The sequence below is a fragment of the Gambusia affinis genome, linkage group LG23, assembly GCF_019740435.1.
Source record: "Gambusia affinis linkage group LG23, SWU_Gaff_1.0, whole genome shotgun sequence".
Lineage (NCBI taxonomy): Eukaryota > Metazoa > Chordata > Actinopteri > Cyprinodontiformes > Poeciliidae > Gambusia > Gambusia affinis.
Window position 1 is genome coordinate 13284898 of NC_057890.1, and position 22939 is coordinate 13307836.

The window sequence follows — 22939 nt, forward strand, 5'->3', positions numbered from 1 at the left end:
CAAGTTTCTCTAAAAGAATATCATATATATTTTACTATATTTAATTCCAGTTCAACTAAAATGTGTAAAATACTTTCCACATCTGTTGTTTCTGATCCAAAGCTTGTCAAGCTCGACTCCCATGCTCCCATGCCATTTTCTTTTTTTATATCAAAAATCCATGCAATTATAATAACCGAAGCTTCTTAAAATTGGACTTTCATCACAGAAATGTATTTCGTGAATTTGTAACCATGTAGAAAACCACAAAGGCGATGATGGCAAATAAAAAAGGTACTAAAATCTTCAGCCTTTACGGCGCCTCCTGCGGCTGTGGGGCAGCAGCATGACTCAGTTCTCATAATTCTGTTTCATCACGGATTAACAATTACTCTCACACACACATTTCCAGAAAAAAGGCACAGTAATTGCCCCGCATGGTGTGAACTGGTGTGCTACTTGTTGCCTTATGCAACAGCATCCACTTCAGATACACCAGAAGCCTCAACCTCAGCCTGGAGTTCAATTCTCACCATAGCAACAATGGTTGCTGCAGCAGTCACCCACACACTCTCTCATCCCTCTTTAACAAAAAAAACAACAACCAGAAAAAAAAGAGAAATGTGTGCGCTCTCGCTCACATGGAAACAGCCTAAACAGCTGTTAAAAGTGAGGGGGAGAAGATTATATTGTTGCTCTTCGATGGATGAGAATTAACTATTATTAAAACACACACTCCAGTCTCTGTGATGCTACCCAACTGCTACATCAGCCCATTTCCATTTAAATGATGTCTGTGCATACTCATGTGTGACACTTGTGTTAATCCTAACAGAACAGCTATTCATTAAATCCAAACTCCATTCGCATCAACAGGAGACATAACCTTGATAAGGTGACGCTCGTACCTTCTGTTCCAGCGGCGTAATAATAACTAGAGGAAAAAACAAAGCAGGTAAATATGATGCCATCAGAAGCAATCAAGAAGTTTTCTCTGTTTTGTCACATTAAAACTACAAACTTTGAGGCCTTTTACTTTAATTTTATGTGATAAAGCAGAAGAATGTAGCTTATAACCACAATATTAACAACTTTGAGAAAAATGTTCATTGAAATCAGAAGAAAATGTGGGGTTCTGTTGATTTTTAGTTGTATTTGCAGATTTGTGAATAACTGGAGGGACTTATTGATGTAATCTGGAGTCTAGAGGGCCACATAAAAAGCTACAGCGGCCAGATTTGGCTTTGAGTAGGACACATTTTGTAAGACAATATATAGCACCCGCCTGGTTGTAGATTTATCTAAAATATTCAAAAGAAAATGCAGTTTGGGGAGCTGACATCGCTTGGCACACAGCAAAGCAGCCAATCATGGAGCGCCATTCATCTTCCTTGCTTTTAATTGGCTCTTCCCACAAGATCGGAGAATAAGAGTGTACATATTAGCTTCTGGACTCATGCTAAGATGATTTTCACTGTCTGTATTGATGCATATTAAGGTACATGTGATGCTTTTGCTATTAAAACAGGAAGTTATGAGTGATGTAACAGGGAAGTTTCAAATATTTGCAGATTTCAGCTATTTGAAGGCGGCTGTGGTTTCCAACCCCGTAAATACCAGAAGTCCACTGTAGTTTGGTCTGAATGTTGGGTTTACTAAGCTACCACAGTCCTGACAGAACATTAAAGCATTCAAATGTAATCAAATACATTTTTCATGCTCTAAACAGAATAACCTGAATGGTAGTAATAAGATCTAACAGACATACAGAGACGACTTGTTTTTTACCGTTTGGCTCTGACCGCACACAGAAATGTGAAACAGTGATTAACTGAGCTGCTTCCGTCCACTGGCGCTCCTGGTGTTATCGCCGTAGTATGAAGTCATCTGGGTCACCGTTTGCTTCCTCGATTCTGCTGAGCTCTTCTGTGTGTCTTCTTTGCGCATCAATCAGGGCGCTAATCCTGTTAGCGGCCCCACTACCCCAGATTGAACGTGCCTGATTAACAGATTAGCCTCCATGCATTCAGTTAACGAACACACGCTTTCACTTCTTCCTGCTGAATTGTTCTCAATCTCTGAAAAGTAACCTTCAAGTCATTTAAGTTGGCGATCAGGATTTGTTCTGCTCCGATTGTGAATAAAGTGGGTCATTTTAACACCTTCTTTTAGGACAGTAAAACAGGGAAATCACAAGAACAGATCCACCTCTTTGGAAACCAAACAACGATGTTTTATTTTGAAAGGAGAACAGAACACGTCAGATTGAGGTGCTTTCACAGTGACCTCTGGCTCGGGACGCTGGAGACAAAAAGCCTTTTCTGTGCGTCTTACTGGAGGGGACGCTGGAGCTGGTGGGTTTACTGGAGCGTGAAACACAGAGGGAACTGACAGTCCAGCCGCTGTTTGTGCTCAAGCTAGCACGCCGTTTTAATGATGGGAGAAGGAAGAAGTCTCTTTAATTTACACTGACTCGCCAAACTGTCCATCTCATTACCCTCATATTTTATTTCCTTACGCCTCCCTTCACCTCTGTCCAGATTCCCTTGACCTCAAACCACCTCATTTGCCTGGTTCAATTCAAATATTGTCTTTTTTGTTATCTGGTTAATCTAAAAAGTTGGGAAAAAGACGAGGTTTCACAGCACCATTCACCCATGAAGTCTGGCCCCCTTTGCCACATCTTTGTTAGATTTTACATTTACATTCTCTTTGCAAGACTTCAAGGTTTAGTTCACTGCAACATCAACAATACCTGCAGCATCTGATGCTAATGGAGCAATTGGGGTTCAAACTTCTGAAGATACCTCCATTGATTCCTGCAGATCAAAGAATCACTGGCCTAAGCTTACTTTAATTGCCTTGGTCAGAATGCATTACAGGACAACTGAGTGGTAGTATTGATCAGTAAATAGCTCAGGTCTGTCTGAATGCAATCTTGGAACCTGATTACATGGCTTCAGATACACCAAGGTGACTTGTCTTGAAAGAAAATAACGCTAGCATCGCTTTTAGAGTAGGTTTCAGCCAGATTAAACTGTTCAAACTGAGAAATGGTACACCGGAGGAAACTAATGGTGTAATATTCATCCATTGAAAGTCTTCTGTATTTCGGTTGTACTTGGAAGTGGGAAATTCAGACTTCCTAGTTGAAAAAAATCAACTGGAACGCCCTCTGAAGTCGGACTTTTCACTGGGGAAACTGGGAGAAACTCCAACTGCTTCCAGTCACGACTTACATACTTTGAGTTTCAATATGGGCGCTCCTCGCAACAGTAGTAAAACGTGGTGGAAACATATAATTTTACAAGACAAACATGTAAAAGTGTATTCTAAATCAATGTTACACGCAATTCTAAACTGCATGTAAAAAAACTCGAAAACTGGAGTTTGATCATTTCAGGTGGTAGCGATTCAACTCCATGTAATTCTCTACAACCTGGATAAAAGTAAATGTTAGTTCATAAATGTTATGTAAAAAGATCCTCTTTCTGTATAAACACACTGATCTAATTTGCTGGCTCAAGTTTGTGCACTAGCAAAGACATTTACATTTACAGAAACGACTCGCGTCTCGTTTTTCACCCCAGTCACTGACATTTTCCTGACCCTAAATACTGAACCACAGCCGTCCTCCCGCTCGTTCTTTTTCTTATTGTTCCTCTGAGCTTTCGGCTGGAATGATTAGTATCGATTTGTCTGGACTCACGAGTTACTGCAGACACCGACAGCTCCAAGACACAACATCTAACCCCCTGAAGGCAAGCAGTGCTGGGCTCGGCTGAGTTCATGACAGTGATGTTCACACTTCGCCCGATAATCCACCACAGCTGCTGCTAACGGGGCACTCACAAAGAAAACTAACTAAATATACATGTTTACTGTTCACACACACACATCTTCCTTGTGGCGGTGGCTTATGAGAAACTAGAGATGACTGGTTTCTTAGCAACCAGAGGGGAGTTACGAATAAATGTGTTAAAAAATGATATGCAGCAGGAACCAATGGGACGGGTCGTTTCAGAGGCAGCCAATGAAAGCTGGCTGTTAATAAGTCTGCCTACATGGAGACAGATATATCTCCATTAATAGCACGAGAACTGTAACTATGACTTGGAGAACGGATCACGTGTGTGCATGTGTGTGTGCAAACACAGCCAAATGCTGCAGGATCTTGACTGAAATTAGATATCTCAATGCTTACACACTCTACAGTACGCAGAGGGGCTCATGAATTCCCAGTAAGACGGGAGGGAATGGTCTCAGATATTTCTCTGAGTTAATAAATTCTTCAAAGCATCACTGGAACCAATCTTCACACTGTAGAGAAGCACAAAAAGCTCTCCTCGGGCACCGAGCTGTGCATGTGTATTCAGAAAAGTAGAAAGCAGCGGCACCAGAGTTCGGCCACCTTTTGGTCTTTCCACAAAACGAAAAGCCACTCATGAAGGACTAAACACGTTTTTATTTAAGGTTTTAATGTCAGTTTGTAGACAGTAGGTCTATTTTCTACCAGCTAAGATTGAAGAGTCCAGGTTGGTGATTTTTACATTGTGTTGGTTCTGCAGCACGCAGCAGCTGCTTACAGTCAGAGCCAGCAAAGCGTGAAACTTACTGCACATGCAATATTTTATCCTGGAAAAGGTTAAAGGTGCGTAATCAAGATAGCATGACGCTTATATCCGCCATACGGGCCACTGTAAAGATAGATGCTAATAGGATTAGCTTTGTATTAGCTACCTGCTGTTTACTTTAACAGAGTTCTGCTGTTGGATTCTCACATCAGGCAAAATGAAGGGGAAGTAGCATCATGGTATGAGGATGAACACACTTTACCTAAAAGATGTAAGAGAAACATTTCCTGTTTTGGAATCACGAACTGATGATTTTTGTTTGAAAATAAATAAGGCTTTTTTAAAATCATTTTTTGACGTGGTGTGATAGACACAAAACCCAGAACCCAGAAAATGAAAATCGCAGCGCTACTAAGCCAGTTTGTGTTGTTTTCATAATAAAATAGATTGAAAATAGATTGGAGTTTGTGATTTATAAATGTGAAACAGCCTAAAAGTAATGAATATTATTGTGTGCCGCTTTATATGAGCAGAACAAATATATTTTTAAAGTTTTTCTAATTTAGTGGGTCTAAATGAGGCCAGATCAGAGCGGTTTCCTGAGGCTGGCTGTGATCACAAATCAGATTCGGAATATCTGGTTGTCTTGTTACTCATAAAAAACAAAAACGTCTCATAAAATCACCCATTGAGTGCTTTCTATGAGCTTTCCTATCACAAAGTAATGATCTGATAAACAGAAAATCAGAGTAAGACTAACCAAGCAGAATCCAAAGTAAAAATCTGGATGATTATCTGCTTCATCTCACTGCTCAATGAGAGAAAAATAGTTTATTTTCCTTTCCTTCCTCCTGCTGGGATCTCACTCATCCTTCCCTTTATGTTGGTACCTGACTGTTACTTTGTTCACTTTCATAACTTTGTAGAACAAGTTTCTGCAGGCTGGAAATAAGTGAAATTCTTCATGTAATTGTTGGTTTTATAGCAGAATCTGAGCTAAATCTCTGCCTTTAAGCCATAATTCTGACTTCTTGTGGTGATTTTTCCCTTTAACGATTAAAAATCTCTTTAAAAATGTCTGTTACCTCAGCCACCATAGTGGTGATAAACTACAACACAGACCAATTATTCTACCCCTTAGGGAACAAATAATTGACCAAAAGGTAGATTTAACCTGATTGCTATGTTTTTTATGTCTTCAGCTGGTTTGAAGCTAAACTAGATTTGTTTTTTTTTCCCTGTTCAAATAATCCCGTGAACATTACATTTTTCAGATGCGAAAATGTGGCCCGCCACTCTAAATAATGCATGACTACGAACTAAAAGAATTATTACTGAAACAGCACGACTTCCTCACTATGAGGAGAGCCTATTGCATAACCGAGGAGGCACTTCAGCTACATTTTTACTAAAATGTAGAAAATCAAGACCAGGAATTTACCAGCAGGAGACAAAGAGCTCAAACTTGTGCAAAAATGAATTGTTGGATCACCAGAGCCTCATCTGCGCTTTGACACTTTAATGCAAATCCTGTATAGTGAGCACTAAAGTCCAGATCCACCACTTGCATGCACAGACAGTAAATTAGCCCAGTCAGCTGTGGAGATTGAGTGCCCTGGACTAGTTTAGTGTGCTGTAATCATCTCAGCCTTAATGGAGAAAGAGATTAAAGATACATAAAACAACTGCAAGCAGTATCTGGATCAACTGTATCTGGGTTTCACAGCTATACGTTATCTCTCTTTCCCCATCTTGTCCCAAACAGCTTACCTCTTCTCCTTCCAAACGCAGCAGCAGTTCACTCCCTTCGTCTTATTTCCTCCTGACCACTGCTTTGTTGCTGTGCAGGACAAGCGCTTTATTTTCTCCTCTCTCTTTTCTCTCTTATCCACGCTGTCCTATCTTTACTTCTCGCCTCCTCACCGCCGGCTTTGTCTCCCTTTCTCTCACCCTCACTCCTCTCTGCAGATCTCCAGAGCTCAACAACTCCTCCTCTTCCTTCAGCTTGCGGCAGCCGGGCTACATCTCTTGCATGTCTCTGCCTGAGCTCTGCCTTTCTCTCTCCGCTGCACGCACGATCCCTCTCCGCGCGCTCTCTGTTTCTACAAGGCTTACGTTCACCCTCCTCCTCCACTTCCTCCTCTAGCTCATCACTATGGAGACACTGAGCTTTGACTGAGACAAGCTCGTGCTCGCAAGGAGTGGAAGCTCGTCTGATTTGTGTGCTGCCCAAGTTGAAAGAATCCAACAGCGCTGCTACCATGTCATGAAGATTTTCAAGAAGAAAAAAAAATGTCACTGGGGCGCAACGGAGCTGGAGAAAAGAAATCGTCTCCCTGAAGATGTATTTTGTCAGATCATAAAACCTTTAATACGAAACACATACAAAATATAAAATGCTTTCTTAAAATGATTCCCTCTATCCAAAACCAGCCAACGTATTCAGAACTGAACTTACTGATGGGTTTTTGGGTCATGAGCTTAGAAACTGGTGGTCATTACAAAGTAATGCTCATCTGTTTTGCCTACTTCATGTTGTCACTCAGGTCTTTTTTCAGTGGTTTCCTGATTCTCCATGTTAATTGCCGCTAATTTATGGATCAACAAGTGGATAAATAATTTTTTTCCCACAGAACAAAGTTTGTTCAAATAGTTTTTCTCATTTTAGACCAGTAAAACCAGAATTTGAAAACTGTAATTTGTCTTTACAAAGCTTATCGATGTCTAATATTACTATTCAGTTGATAACTGTGATAAAAAACTAAAACAAACTTTTTACTGCACTGAATATACAATCTCTGACCAACCTTTCCTTTTAATTGTATTTTAAAATGTCAAACTATTTCTGACTTATTGAAATTATTCTATACACTCTCCAGGATAATTTAACCAAACTGTATGGTCAGGTCATGCTCAACAAACAAGGAAAAAAATCGGCTTTTAGTTTGAAATGTCGCAAATTTTAACAGGCAAAGAACATAATTATATGTTCTGCTCCAATCGGAGATTTTGAGGCTGATGTCCAAACTATTCTGTAACACGATCGTGACAGATGATGTTTTCTCCAACTAAAACAATGAGTTGCATTGTGTTACCTAATGACACTTCAGTACATTAAGTACCTTAGGTTTTATTATTTGATTGAGTTACAGACATGTCGGGGCAATGGACAGGAAATGGCTCAGAATGCTGAAAGTACTTTATCTTATCATCAGCATTCTTTTATTACGTACATCAGAGGAACAGTTTAATTACTGACGATGTGATTTCTAGTTCTTTCTCTAAAGGTTGGGTTATTTGGGTACTACATCTATTTAACCTGACATTTGCAGAATCAAGTAAACACCAGAAGAAATGTGATGCTTCATTCAAAGCATGAGTAAACTTTATATGCAAAGGGTATTTGTTAACTGAGTCAGATCAGATGGAAGTCAACCCACCGAGCTTGACGTCCGGCCAGCTATTTCTGGCTTTTCAGTGGTCTACTTAACTGATCAAGTAGACTGAACCAAACACAGAACATGAGTCCGTTTCTATTTTACCTGACAAAACTTTAACTGATAAAAACAAAAACCCTGCAGTTCATAAGGGATCTTACATGTTGTGTTTATTGATCTACATTTGCACAAGGCATCAAGCTTGTCTTTAAATATCTTTGTAAATAATCAACTGTTTGCAGAGATTTATGAAGTTGGATTACTGTTCAAACATGAGAAGTTTGTGCGCTTCATCTAAAAGTATACTTACAACAGTTATCAGTTTTAAACATTATCTCAAATCTGCACATTGAAAATAGTGCAGTTCACAAAGAAGTGGTGAACCAATGACCAATGTATTTTTCTCCAATTGGTAAAACTTGATTTTTGCTTTCTAGCTGATTTGAAAGTTGAAACTTGGATTTTTGAAAACACTGACATCCAAATAATGTGTACCAGTTGCAAGTGAAAAAACTAATACAAGACAATAATGTATTTATCTGCATTTTATCGATGCAAACACTGAAGGATCATGTGTCAATAGGACGCCGATTCATGAAAAGGGAACTGTTTATTCCTGCAACTTTCAACACATTTTAAAGGAAATGCGGCCATATTGGATTGGAAATCCTTTTACAGAACTAGGAGACAAGATAAAGAAGTTTTGCATGTGTCATTGAGAACAGGAGTTGCCCACTTTTCTCTAAACTGAACCAAACTAACTACATTTAAAAGGTACTGACCTGATTATTGTTCCTTCAGGAACTGGAAGAGTCCATGGAACGTCACTGCTTCACATAATTTAGAGTCTGCAGCCTTTTACCGTTGCAAAAATACTGTGGCTTGCTTTTAATTTGGTGTAATTGACTTAATCGTTAAGCTGTTTGGTCAACAATCACAGTCTGCTGACGACACGTAGAAAGGTAAGCTTTCAGGGGGGAAAATGGCAGAATCACCCAAAAACTCTACTTGGATACATCAAACAGCTGATTTTTAGATATTCATTGTTTTTTCTCACTGTAAAATTGCTGCAAAATGTGGATAATTCTGCATTTTTGTGCCAATATTCTTGTTGTGAAATAGGAAAAGGTTTTGTGCAGAGTGTTTACTCGATTCGTGCAACTGGAGTCAGAATGACCCCACAGCCCACCTCTAGACAGAAACACTGGTTAAAAGTTTGCCTATGGGGTCACACACATTCTCTCCTGATACCTCCCACATGATCCACCATTCAGAGAGCGACACAACAGGAAATACACACTCCAGTCCTGAGGCGAATCTTCCCACATAAAGGTCAACGCAATCTACATCTGGCTCCTCTGCTGAAAAGAGGCATCACTGCAAGTTTGAACACACTGATAGATGATCATCATTGTTGGGGGAAATGTGGGCGCACTAAGCTGAACCAGCAGAAGTTCTGGATGCATATAGGTGTGGGGAGATATGAGGTATATGATCCTGTGGTGTCCAACCATCTGGTGATGGGATGTGAGACAATCTGTCCATTTGGAGAGGCGATAGAGAAGGCGATAGGCAAAGAAATCTCACATACAGAAGATCTGGAATCTTGTCAAGAAAACACAACCCTATGCACGTACACACAAACAGGTTTTAGATTACTTATACCAATTGCACCGTCTCTATGGTAACTAGTAGCTGCCATGGCAACGAAGTACAAACGATGTTAGAAAAAAAAACCCTTGAACTCTGCTTTTCAGTTTTGATTTGGATAACTTGTACAGAAAACAAACTGAGGATTGGTTGCTCAGAAACCTTTTTTCTCCAGACACATTGAAGTATTTTCTTTCACTTCCTGACGTTAAAGGGGTTTAATGAAAGACGGGAATGCAGGTACAAGTTCGAACACACTCACAAGCCTTCATAAGCTAGAGGAAGGCATGAAGGAGGAAAATCTTTGCTCAACTTCTTTACCAAAGGGGCGTGCTGTGGTGGCGTAGGGGATAGAACGACCCACGTTCTATCCCACGACCCACGTTCGAACCCGGCCGTCGCGGGTTCGATTCCCTGACCCGGCACACATTTGCTGCATGTCTTCCCTCCGCTACTTCCCCCTTTCATGTCAGCCAACTGTCATATAAGGGACACTAGAGCCCACAAAAGACCCCCTAGTGGGGAAAAAAAATTAAACAAAAAACAACTTTACCAAAAATAGCAAAAGAAAAAAAATAAACCATACCTATAATATTCTCCTCTGATGAGTTGTTCAGTGTGCTGAACTATAAAATTGGACTAATAAATCTGTGTCTTGTTTGAAAACTCCAAGAGAGATCAGTCAGCGTTTGCAACATTTAAAATCTTTTTACCAAAACGTGAAAAAAAAAAAAAAAACAAACAAAAAAAAAACACCTTTTCTCCCACATGTTGCTGCGCACTGCCAATCTGATGGCTGAAAGGCTTTTACACGTTCTGGAATTATTAATGTGGATCAATAGAAAGTAGAGCAACTCTAAACCTTTTGTAAGGAAATATATACAAATTAGATTTTTCAGTCTAATAAAAACCAAATAACATTACCTGTGATCTTATGACTCAAAATGGCACAAAGCAGAAAGTTGAGTGAATATTTCATTCCAAAAGTGTTTATTCGTATTCCGTTACCTAAATAAGACATATTTCACAAAGTCATAAAATGACTGATAATGTTGGTTAAACACAAGAAAGACTTCTAATCGGTGCTTAGAGAAGCCATGTTTTAACGCTACACAGGTAACTGAGGACACAGCAGACAATTGCAGACTTCTTCTCCGATACCAGGATGCAGTCGTCTGAAAAACGTCAGGGGAACGGCTCCTACAGGGCCTCAAACTATCTGCACTTCACCATGAAAGCATCTTTCCGAAATGAAATCCATTTGTAATTGCCTCACTTCTGCTTCTCAGAGGACCTCCTTTAAATGAGAGCAATTTGGATCCCTGATGGAGCCGTTTTCTGCTTTCTCGCCTCCAAACTAAGTCTGGGCTGAAAGAGAGAGGCAGCAGCGCCATCGTGTGGATTGCTACGCAACGTGCATGAGCCCTGCTGCACTGCAAGATAATAAATATGCAAAAGCACCAGAGAGAAAAGATATCTGTAGATTAATCTATGGTCACTTTTATATATTATTCTAATAAATGTAAATATATTTGGGATTTACTTGGAGGAAATTGGAGATTTTACAGGCTTACATCAAAAGATGTAGAAAAAAAAAAGAGTAAATCATTCTCAAGACAACCAATCTGGAGATTTGTTCACGGTGGTGTTTTGCTTAAACTACTTATATGTAAAAATAGGATAAAATTAGTTTAAAGAATAAAAACTCAAACCACCTCCAAACAGTAAAAAAATATTTTTCAATATCTAAGCAAGAAAAAAATAAGTTTTCATTTTGCTCTGATTACCAAATATTTTTCGGTTTAATGAATTTGATATCCACTGTGGTTTCAAGCCATGCAGCTCATAAATCATTTTGGTTCATATCTGAAATGAAATTTTCTGATCCAGTAGGGTATAATTCACTAAATTTAAACAAAGGGCACAAAAATCCAAATCTAAGCAACTAATTCAATTCTAATTATTTATGTATTATTAACAGAAACTTAATAATCATTTTCAGGGAGTTTTCTTTATAGATTCTAAGTTATTCCATCTATTTCTTCTATTATTTTCGAACAAGAATCAAACTCGACATAATGCTACTGTCGCCTTGTTACTTGGTGTCTGTTTCAAGTTGTGGAAAAAAAAAATTTGAACTTAAATGTTCCGACAGTTATGTTCTTGTCTTTTGCTATTAAATTAGATTTCATATGCAAATAAACAGACAAAACTATAGTTTAGGTAACATGTTAAGCACGTCTAACTCTTGAACAGATTAATTCTAATCTAACATGTAAATTAATATTACATTAACAGCTTTTAATTACATTATCTGACCCTGTAAAGAGTGCTTCGAGGTGTCTCTTTGCAGACACATTTTTCTCGTGCTCTAGTGCCAAATTTAAGTATTTTTTGGAGCTAAATGTGAGCAAACCTGCGTTTGCATGCCCCAATTCTGAAACAAGACACAAAGGCAGATCTACTCCTAAAATAGCTCCACTGAACAGAAGCATCCCAGGGCTCACTCCGCTTGCCCACAGTTAAATGAAGTATCATGTCTGCACGCATTTAGAGGAAAGTCCTGCCATATTTATGTACAGTGAATACAAAACATCCCGAAATCACAATGAGCCTCCAAACAGAGAATTAAAAAGTAAAAAAGATCATCCAAAGCTTTTCTCACTTTCACATATTTATCCAACATTATTGAGCTGAAATAAAATCACCGTTAATTTACTTTTAGTATTCAGATTCAAATTTGCCTAATTAGTCCTGCAAAAAAAAAAAAAAAAAAAAAAAAAAAACACAAAAGAAAAAACTATCTGAGCGATTAATTTTTCAGTAGAATTTAACTGCATTACATGTCTTATTTAAGGTCAAAATGTTGCCTTGAGAGTGAAATCAAACTGGGTTTGTCTGTTCGTCCTGGAAATAAGCAGCTGGGAAATAAGCAATAAAGAGCTGCCTTTTCAAAATAACATTATTTTAAATCGTTTAGCATTGACGAGGGGGGATAGCTAATGTCTTAATTAGAGCCTGGTTATCAACTGACTTAAATTTATTTGTACTTGTACTGTATGCAGTAATAAATGTATAGTCAAAAAGATGACTATACATCTTTTTGACTATACTATATAATGTGACAAATTTATATTTGTCACATTATAAATGTGACAAATACTTTATGAGCTTTGTAAAAAATTTGAAGTTTATCCTTACTTTGTATTTCCAAGCATTTTCAGAAATCTTTTCAAATAAATTTCAACAATCAGTGGAGGCATTAAGATCCCAACAGTAATCCTTCGGCTGTGAGGTCAGCCTGTAGATGATTGGTAATCCAAAGGTGAGAGGTGTGTGTGTGTGTGTGTGTGTGCACCGTCTCCCTCTGCAGTGTGTTGTCTGAGTGTGTGTGGGATCAGGCAATATTTTAAATCTAATCCCCCAAACTGCAGGGCTGCACATATGTGCCCAGTCACCAGGACACACACTGAGCTGTGTCGCAGCTCCATCTCTTGTCTCTGTGCACGCAGCCGCATCTGTTGCCCCAAGCAATTACATAAAACCAGGAGATAAATTCACTTTTCAGATTTATTCTTAAATGAAATTTAACAATTTCATTTAAGAAATTTAACAATTTCTTAAATGTTTTTTTTTTTTTTGATCTCATCTTGTGTCCTGCCAACATCTCTCTGCAGCATCTCCTTCAGGTAGAGCGGTGACCTCCCCATGACCCCACAGACTCCTCCAGTTACATTGTGCATTCATACGCACTCACTGAAAATCAGCAGGAATAGAGCATTCTGATGTCCTAAAAAAAACTAAATATGCAGTACATATGGGTGATCATTTGTAGGTTTTTTGTGATATTTAGCTTAAAATTCTGCAATAAACTTTTAGTTAAGTAAGAGTTCCTTAAAATGCCTTAAGAACTAGAAGCTTTATCTTCTCTGTGCTGAACTGTGTGGTAGCCTGGAGACAGACTATTTTTAATGCAGTGATGAGTCCACTTAGACGAGGATAGATTAAAGAGTGGGCTGCAAACAAAGCTGGAGGAAAGAGTCTCTTTCTGATGGAAAATTTCCTGTTTATAATGTCCTACCATCTCACTGTCAACACGTTTAATTCTGGATTCTTCTCTTATTCTCGAAACTGAACATTTCTTTTAAGATTATCTGACTAATCATTGTCTTTCTGTTTTCTGGGGAATAAAACAGACAACTTTTTTTTTTTTGTCTAAAATGGGAGAGATCAGAGGACGCGTTATTCAAATGAGCCAGATTTGTGTTGATCTTTACAAGTCAAGTCAAGAAACGACGCAAAATGCAAAAGGGGCATCCTAAATTAGAAAACTAAATGCATCTTTTAAATCAAGAACATTTCTCAAATTATTCCCACAGACCTTTACACACAATGTAAAAACAACTACAGGGTTCCTCTGGAAAAGTCTAGAATTTGATTTTGGTATTTTCAAGGTTTTGGGGTTTGGTGAAAAAAGAAACTAGAGGGAGTAAATAAATTTATTTTCATCCCCACTCTTTGTTTAAAAGTGGTGTTCCTCCCTGTCTGTCCATCTAGCCATTTATCTGTCCATCCATTCATTCATCCATTTGTCCATAAAGGACTAAATAATGGCTGAAAATTCTAAAGCTCTGTCATTTTTACAAGACAAATGTCAAAATTGTTTTTCTAATATCCAAATCATGTTATTCTAAGATATTATAGGGATGCAACACAAAATATCGTCACCTTATTAAAATAATATCCTACGTTTTTTTTTTTCCCTAGGAGGGGAAAAAAAAAGACTAAGGCTATTATTTTGGGAAGGTGATGACAAAGAAGTTAGTTAAAATGATCTGATTTGTGATGCAACACAAAACTTTCTTTTCATTGTGAAAACATTTTAGCCTAAAATCGATTTCAAAACTGCAGATTCAGACTTTTCTTCACTCCCTGCTGCATACTTGTGCGCCCCCTAGCTGCAGAACACCAACACAACAAACCAACACAGATGCGATCCTATTTTACAACATTGATATAAAACAGTGCATACAGAGTTTACAGCTCAAGCGTGTCCGATGTGGAGTTGATTTCATGTTTAAGGAAGGAGATTGTCATCATGTAAACATGAGGATGTATTAACACATTTCCTATGTCACATTCAGAGGAGCAGAAACAGCAGCAGCAGCGCAGTGAGTGGGCGGTATCCCCAGTTTGATGAAACATCTTGCATCCCACATGCTTATATAACTCCCTCTCTACCTCCTCCAGCTGATCGCTCATCACTTTATCCACTGCTGGGAAGGAGAAAAAAAACAAAACACCACTTCTCTCTGCTTTCCATCTCTCCCAGTCAAATCAGCCGAACAGGCGGCCTCCTGCAATCGAGCATGATTTGGTTAAACAGTCGGCATCAAAAGCCCCCATCAGTCAGACGGGATCAAATCGCTTTAAGTCACAGCTTCAGTGGAGATTTTGCGTCGTCAAAACTGAATAACAAACGGCGACTGCATCATCAGAACTCAGGCGACAAGCGTCGCTATCAGCAGGCGTGCTAACGTTCACAAAAGGAGCGAGGTTAACGATGCAGCAGGAAAACGCCACAGAACCAGAACAGCAACAGCGCACACACTCCGTCTGCGTCGTCAGCACACACAGCCCAGTAATGAGAAAAGCCCAGTGGGCGTTCAGGTAATCTTCACATCAGCTCAGGTTAACGAAAGCCAACAGGGACTTACACCGACGGACAGTTTATCAACTACAGGACACAAATTCACCCTGTTGCCAAGGTGAAAGACTTTATCTGAACTTTTATGAAAAAGATTGATAAACATCTGAAGTGAACAAAAGAATATCAGCATTTAATGCAAGAAAATAGTAAAGAATAAAACTTTGCTGCACAAAAGTGTATAACGCAATTTTGGTTCAAGCAATATAAATAGAAATCATTGTTGATGGGTTTATATTTTATATGTTAGGACTCAGGAGTTCACATTTTGCATGAGACGAGCTGAAGACTGTGATTCTGCATTTGGTCCTCCTGCACAGCATCCTAGTAAAAATGTGCAACAAGTCGAGTTTTCTCATCAGGTGAGAGAAAGATTGAAATAATGAAGCTTAAGAATCCACTACCAAACATGGTGGCGGCAGCATTATGTTAATGGGCAGTTTCTCTGCCAGTGGCTGTGGAGAGTGGAACAATGACGAAGCGGTACTGCAGTATGTTCACGGGTTTCAGCGTCCACAGCCACTGAAATCATCAACTTCTTCTTGAAAAATGCTTTAACTACATATTTTAATAGTTCAAACACCAAATATGCCTTCATGTGCATTGATACGCACAGTGGAAACCGTTTTAGCGCTACAGCAGAAACTAACATTACAGTCCTCTTGGTGCGAATAATTTGGAGGCACAAAGATCCACTGTGCCTACAAGTTCCTCCAGGTGGCTGCAGTTCAACAGGACAGCTTTACTCTACATACTGGGTATATTAAAACACCTTATTAAGTAGTTCTACTTCGATTAATTTCCCCTTTTTGACCCTTTTGACCACTGCGGGCATTCCTATAGATTATTTCCTGCTCCACTGACACAAAGCCGACCGCAAAACTGTTAAACCTTTGTCCACGATGCTGAAAAACCATGTTTGTGTCAGAAAACCAGTCAGCACTACAATTTCTGATACGAAGATCGGGAAAATATCCAACTGGAATGATGCTAAAGGTTTGTTAAAGTTTGTAAACTAAGTCAGTGATTAAGAGCTCCTCAAGTCACATTTAGGTCTCTGTGCACACCTTGATCTCTGAAGTAGAGAAATCCATAATAAATCCATTTGTTTCCATTAAATTCCAGTTTTATATATTGTATTTTTATCATTCCACCTGTTCATATAACAGGCTGAGGCCTATGTTAAGTGCATGCAAGCTTCTGGTAAATCTTTATTCCTGTTAAAGCTGAGGTTTGCAGCTTTTATATCACTGAAAAACCCAGCGCCTTTGCTTTATTTTGGATTATTTACAGTTTTGGGTTAATTTTTGTTGATGCAGCAGAACCGTGAGTGCAGATTAACTACTGTTCTTATGCCCTTTTCCTATAAAAGCCCAATATGACACTCACATTGATCAGCTCAATCTCCCAGATCTTTTTGACCAGCTCCATGGACGTGTAGCCGTTGACGAGGAAAGACTTTGTGTAGTCGCCGAGCTCCAGAGACTCCAGCCACTCGGCCACTGACGTGGGGTTGTTGCCATCGTAGCCGACCGGTCGCACCTGAACACAGATCACATTTTAGGGAGGAAAACAACCTTTCTAAAGCCGTGTCAAAGATTTTATAAGATATTTTTTAGGTGATGGGTGAATTTCAGCATCATTGTTTGTATTTAGCAGCTGAATACAAACGCCAATACGCTCAATTTAAAATATTCTGATGAAAACAATTTATGACAGTCAGTTTTAGTAAAAAATAAAATAAAACATGAATAAAACTCCCATCAAGCCTCTTCTATATATATATATATATATATATATATATATATATATACATGAAAAACTGAACAAACTGCGCATGAGCATCTGCAGTAAAATAAAAGCAAAGATAATTGAATTGTGACTAGACATGTTATTCTGTTAATTTTACCTTAGATTTAATGAAAAAGGAAATTCTGCTGCTTAAAGATAATAATCCGTCATGTTTGCATATTTATTCTGTGCAGAATATTCTTTTAAAAACGAATCCTTTTCTGCTTTGTGCTACAAACAGCCACCAGGCAAACACAAGAAGTCTGTGAGTGCGACTATATTTTTATAGTAAAACCAAGTAAACAAGCTTTACTTTTGATACAGGTCTGAATGTGACAGTAACAGCAGGGGGTTACCGTGTAGAGGGAAAAACTTGGAGTGGAACGGATAATTAATAATTCATTCACCTTTATTTTGACAGCCCAAACAGCCCCAGAGTTTGTTGTGCTTCAAATAAGCTTCTCACAACCTCTACCTCGCGTTCAGGATGTGTGCGACTGCATGTCTCCCGAGTTAAAAGGTTTCATCTTCGGTGCTGTTTGGAAAAGTTTAGTGTGACTGAGAGGAGAGAAAATGCTGACTGGAGATCTAAGTTTATCTCTCACTTCAGACTCCTTCAACTCCTCTTTCCTCCTTTGTATGTGACTGTGCTCATTTATTGCAGTAACGACATTATTTTTGGTCTACAGCAACAACAATGCATTCAATTCCAGACTCAGTTTATTAGATTTTGTCTGAATAGTGAGAGGCTATTTAGCTAGAGATACATTCTCTGAGTCGTTTTTTTAATTCATGCTCAGTGGTTGGATTTCTTCATGTCATGATTATGAATAAAACTTTTGAAACAGTCATAAAAAGGCTGATGTTTCAAAAATTTTTGGGTCTGAATTAATAAGCAGCTTACTGTGTAAAGGGAATATTTCCATTCTAGTGTCGCCACCTGCTGGTGACTTTGTCTTACCTTCATTAACTTCTTACCGCCTAAATTCATTTTGCAATTGCAATTTATTTTAGCAACAAAAACACAAATCTCACCACTAAATATGACCACAGGATGTGTGCAATATGTATTACTTGGTATTAACAAGATATTGAGTTAATTATAATAATATTAATATTATCATCATTAAGCGGTGATTGTGGGTCCAGTAAACAGACCAGTGAAGAACCATTGCCTAACAGAAACAGATTATCGCCGTCTAATTACTTTATTTTGTTCGCTAAAACGTGAAAGAAAGAAAACCAGTTTCAGAACCTCAAATCTTTAGCTTAAGGTTTCCAAAAGCCAAAAAAAGCAGTAAAATCCCCATTTTTGGATTTTTGTATTAATGTGGATTTACGTAGGTTGTCAATGCAGCAAAAGATAAATCTAAGTAATTATTTTTTTTCAGAAATTTTAGCTTTAATGCAAAGATCATGAATAACACTATGTGCACCATCTCTCCTACTGATGTGAACATGTACTGTGATATCAGGTAGTAAAATATTAGCATCACCTCCTGCAAGTTAATAGTTTGGACCTCCATGTTTTGGAGATACAGCATGGTGGGTCAGGTTGAAGAACGGATAAAAGAATACCACCAATGAATGGGAACAAAGAAGAAACTTGAAAATAAAAACTAACTTTCAGGATGGACCACGATGCTGTCATGACATTTTGAGTTAAATATGAGTTAAACTGACCCTGGGCAGCAGCCGAATGGCCTGCAGGAGGCGCTGTCTGTGGGCAGAGTTCAGGATCCCTATTTCCAGCAGGTCTTGGTCCTCCACCACATTACTTCCCTGTAAGACAAAAACAAATTAAAAAATGTTACTGTCACTGCAACTGACCACTTGATCCTCGTAACGGTTATCTGGCAAAATGAAACCAAAATAGCTTTATTTATGCCTAAACATATCCAAAATAAAACAGACACCAGCTGCTGTTTTGGTTTTTGGGTAACCCATATTTTTATTAAACTGTACAGGTTAAACTGTCTCTGCAAAATTATTTTTAGCTGATTTCCTAACTGTACATTTAAATGATATTTTTATTTCACTTTAACAGCTTTTACTTAATTAAATTATCAAGTGGTGGTCAAAAGCCGATTCCTGTAGAACATGGGTTGTAGTAATAAAATACAAGATGTTAACTCTGAAACATATCGGAGTTAACATCTTGTATTTTATTACTACAACCGACTCAATAAACATCTCATAGTTGTGCTGAAGAACTTGTCAGGAGGCAGTGATGGATTTCTGGTGTAACTCCGTCACCAGGAGGTCATGGTAAATCATATTCAGAAAGTAATTACATTCAGAAGATAGAATCAGTGAAGAGTCAGGCTGTGTGTATTTTAATCTCAGAAAAAATCCAGCTGTTATGTGAAAGGTTTGTTATGGAAAATGAACAAACAGCACCATAAAAACCAAGAAGCACAGCAGACAGGTGAGGCAGATCCCCACCTGTCTGGTTGGGAAAAAAACATCTGTTGATGAGCCATTATGTGCACATCTGGTAAAAACGAAGCAACAGGTTTGTAGCTAAAAACCTCTGGTGGCCTTTTATCAAAGGTTTATAACAAAGTCTATCAATCGGTAAAAATTGTCTAGTAAAAGTACAGACTTAAATCCAACTCTGATTAGCATAATTAATATTAACATCTATCCACTCTGCATGAGCATGAATAACTTCGGAAAGAAAAAAAGAAACGTTTCTGCTGCATAAACGTATGGATTACCGTAAAAGGTTAATCAATCAATCCTACTTATAAGTTCTATACCAGATCATCAAGCTGTAACTCCATTTAGGTTTTTGTAATAACACTTTTCAAAAATGAACACATGAATTTATGAAGCAATACTTAAAACCTAATCAGAACCACTACAAGAACTACTTCAAAGTCACACTTTTCACAAGAAACAGGTCCAATATATTACAAAATAATGAAATTTATTTTGCTATGTTCAATTCTTATTTGTGCAGAAAGTGGTGTTCAAACTCTTTGTCATATAAGCCAAAAAAAAAAAAAAAAAAAAACAAATAAATGTAATTTTTTCACTGCTTATTCAATTAAACAAATACGTAGATCCAAAACATTAAGAGTTTTTCACATTATTAAAAGAAAATCATTCAGTTTATTCTCAGCAATAAGCTCTTTACAAACCTTGCTGGTTCAATAAATTAAGCAAAAGCAGATTTGAGTTCTCTAGTTTTTAAGTAGATGTCAGTGGATAGATGCTGTTCTATCAACTATGAAATTAAAGAGAAAACAAAATACTTTATGTTATACTCAATATATGCCGTTACAGAAAATATTCATTTGTTAGTAATAGTTTTATTTATCTGCATCAACAGGACATCCCTGTTCCAGAATAACTTTAAACTTAGCACATTAAACAACATTAACATCAGCTATCAAAAAAGCAAAACATTAAAGTCCACTTTTCTGAGACAGTATGGCTCCAAATAAACCAGATTACAATGAATGATGGTACATTTGATGTGATATTTAAATCAGACTAACACCAGAGCCTGTTTGGGTCTCCTGCAGCGTTCACCTTTAATTACTCCAGCAGGAAGCCATGAGAGAGCCATCAGTCCTGCCCCCTCTGGACAGGCAGAGAGGAGTTCACACACGTAATTACAGGATTCAGAACAGACAACTCTGGCAAAGAAACATCATCAGGAAAAAGGACGTTGATGATTGAGAGACAAATCCAGGGAGGAACGGAGAGCAGCCTGAGGGGAATGAAGAGCCACCCACCAGTAACTTAAACTGTCTGCATACTGGTCAGGGATGCAATGATTAGATCTGACTTCAAAAATCATTGAAAACATTTAAAGTAAATACACTTAAAGTTTACTTTTGAAATAAACAGGTCACTCTAAATCTCAGGCATTTTCAGAAATCTTTGACTTTTGATGGTTTATTAAAATGGCCAAAATGACGATTATACTAATGTGATTATTAAATCTTAGACAACTTGGTGATCCAGCAGGACAATGATCCAAAGTGCACATCTAAAACTGTTTGAAACACAAAGATAAAGAACGGTAGTAAAAACAATGGACTACTTCACACAAAAGATGAACAATTTAATGGAAAAAAATAGTTGTTGATAGATATTTAGCATGTGAAATTTCAGCAACTTTACATTCTGAGTGCATGTAAACATCTGAGCAGAACTGTAAATGCTGCATGTTTACTTTAACAAGACCTGCACAGTTTGTCAAGCTTTCAACATCAAGGAAACAGACAACACCATCTGGCTGTGGCATATAGGAATAGAAAAATTTATAAAATATTTGAGAGCAGAAGTTTGGACTCTTTTAGTGTAAAATCAAAAAGGTCAAAAAGGAACGAACAAAACTCTGAAGTTACATCAGGAGACTGCAAGCCGTATATGTGGAATAAAGATCATTTAGACAAGGATGATGTCGATGTAAACATCACCAAAGAAACAACACAACAATCAGAATATACAACTTATATTTCTACCTAAGAAAAGAGAGACGATTCTCATGCAAATTGTGGTTTAGCATTTCAACAGTTCAATATATATATGAATGTTTTAAGATTTTACCATTACAAAAAAATACAAAGTTTGGAGTATATGTGTTTAAATGTAAATCTAACTATTTAAAAATACTGTGGTATTTTTAAATAGTTACTTCCAGAAACAGTCATCTGATGCTACTTGTAGTAGAAACAGTAGTAATATTCTGGATAAAGAGATGGATCACAGCGCCACTTGTTTCTGCAACAAAAAAAAATGTAAAAAGCAGTGATTTGGTCCCAAAATGGGAAATTCTGTGAATTTGGTCTTCTGAAGCAAACAGAAAACCAAATTATCTAATTAAAAATCAGTATTTTTCCTGTTTTTCTACCACTAAGCCACACGTTTTACACCAAATACCTGACACTACTTTTTGAACCAACCATTTGCTGGACTAGTAGAAAGAATAGTTTTTGTTTTAATCTTATAGAGAGTAATGAAGAGGTGGAAACTTTTCAAAAACTTTCCGTGCGACGTTACTGTTTTATTTCACCTCACTGCGACATTAGACAGTCATCTGAAACTTTTCTGCTGACGGTTTAAAGCATTTGCACACATTGATGATCCCTTAAAGCCAAGGCATGTTCTCAGGGAAAAAAATTAATCTAAATTTATCTCCAGGGCTCTTCTAGTCTGAAACCGAACTAAGTAACCAACGGCAACAGCTGAACTTATTGCGCCGGCTCTTCTGTCAGAGGAGAGCAGCTCACAGATCAGCTCCCAGGCTGATTAATAGAGGTGGAATCACCGAGCTACAACTTCACAGCAGAGTAATGACTCTCGGAGCGAGAGCAGAGTAAATTGTTGTAGACCGGGATGCTGCGGTGGAGTGTGGATCTTCAAAGGCTTGACTAATTGCTCCCTACTGGGGTCCTGATGCGGAGAGATGAAGATCCTGGAGGTTTCCTTTCTTTATCAAACCTATTTTGTCCACTTTGCTCCTCTGTCTTTACATTAGCTCCGTCCATTCCTAGAGTAGTTCTCAGGAGTGGAAAAAAATGCTGCTAGATCAGATTTTCCTTCTACTTTTTTCTAATTTTAGGTCAACAAATTCTCTGACAACGGCGATTAAAAATCAGGCACATTTGCAGAGCACCAAAACCAAAGGAAAATTATGACTCCCATCATCATCATAAATGCAGGGTTGTCTTTTCTTCTAGTTGATTTATTCAATTTCTGTTATCAAGAATGTCTGCCTTGCTTACAAAATGAAGTTTCTTTAACCAAATATAGCACTGCAAAAAGTACTCACTTCTTTGGTT

The 22939-nt window shown here is 38.0% G+C and overlaps 1 protein-coding gene across 5 annotated transcripts in view; it reads right to left on the minus strand.

The window, feature by feature from the left end:
- Positions 1-22939, minus strand: part of anks1b (ankyrin repeat and sterile alpha motif domain containing 1B) — a 184575-nt gene that overhangs the window by 21030 nt on the left and 140606 nt on the right. For all 5 annotated transcript variants that reach the window (XM_044107729.1, XM_044107728.1, XM_044107731.1 and 2 more), the window contains 2 exons: positions 18822-18920; positions 16737-16889 (listed from right to left, as the gene is read on the minus strand). In XM_044107729.1, the coding sequence (XP_043963664.1) occupies positions 16737-16889; positions 18822-18920 (252 nt within the window). The remainder of the gene's footprint in view (positions 1-16736; positions 16890-18821; positions 18921-22939) is intronic.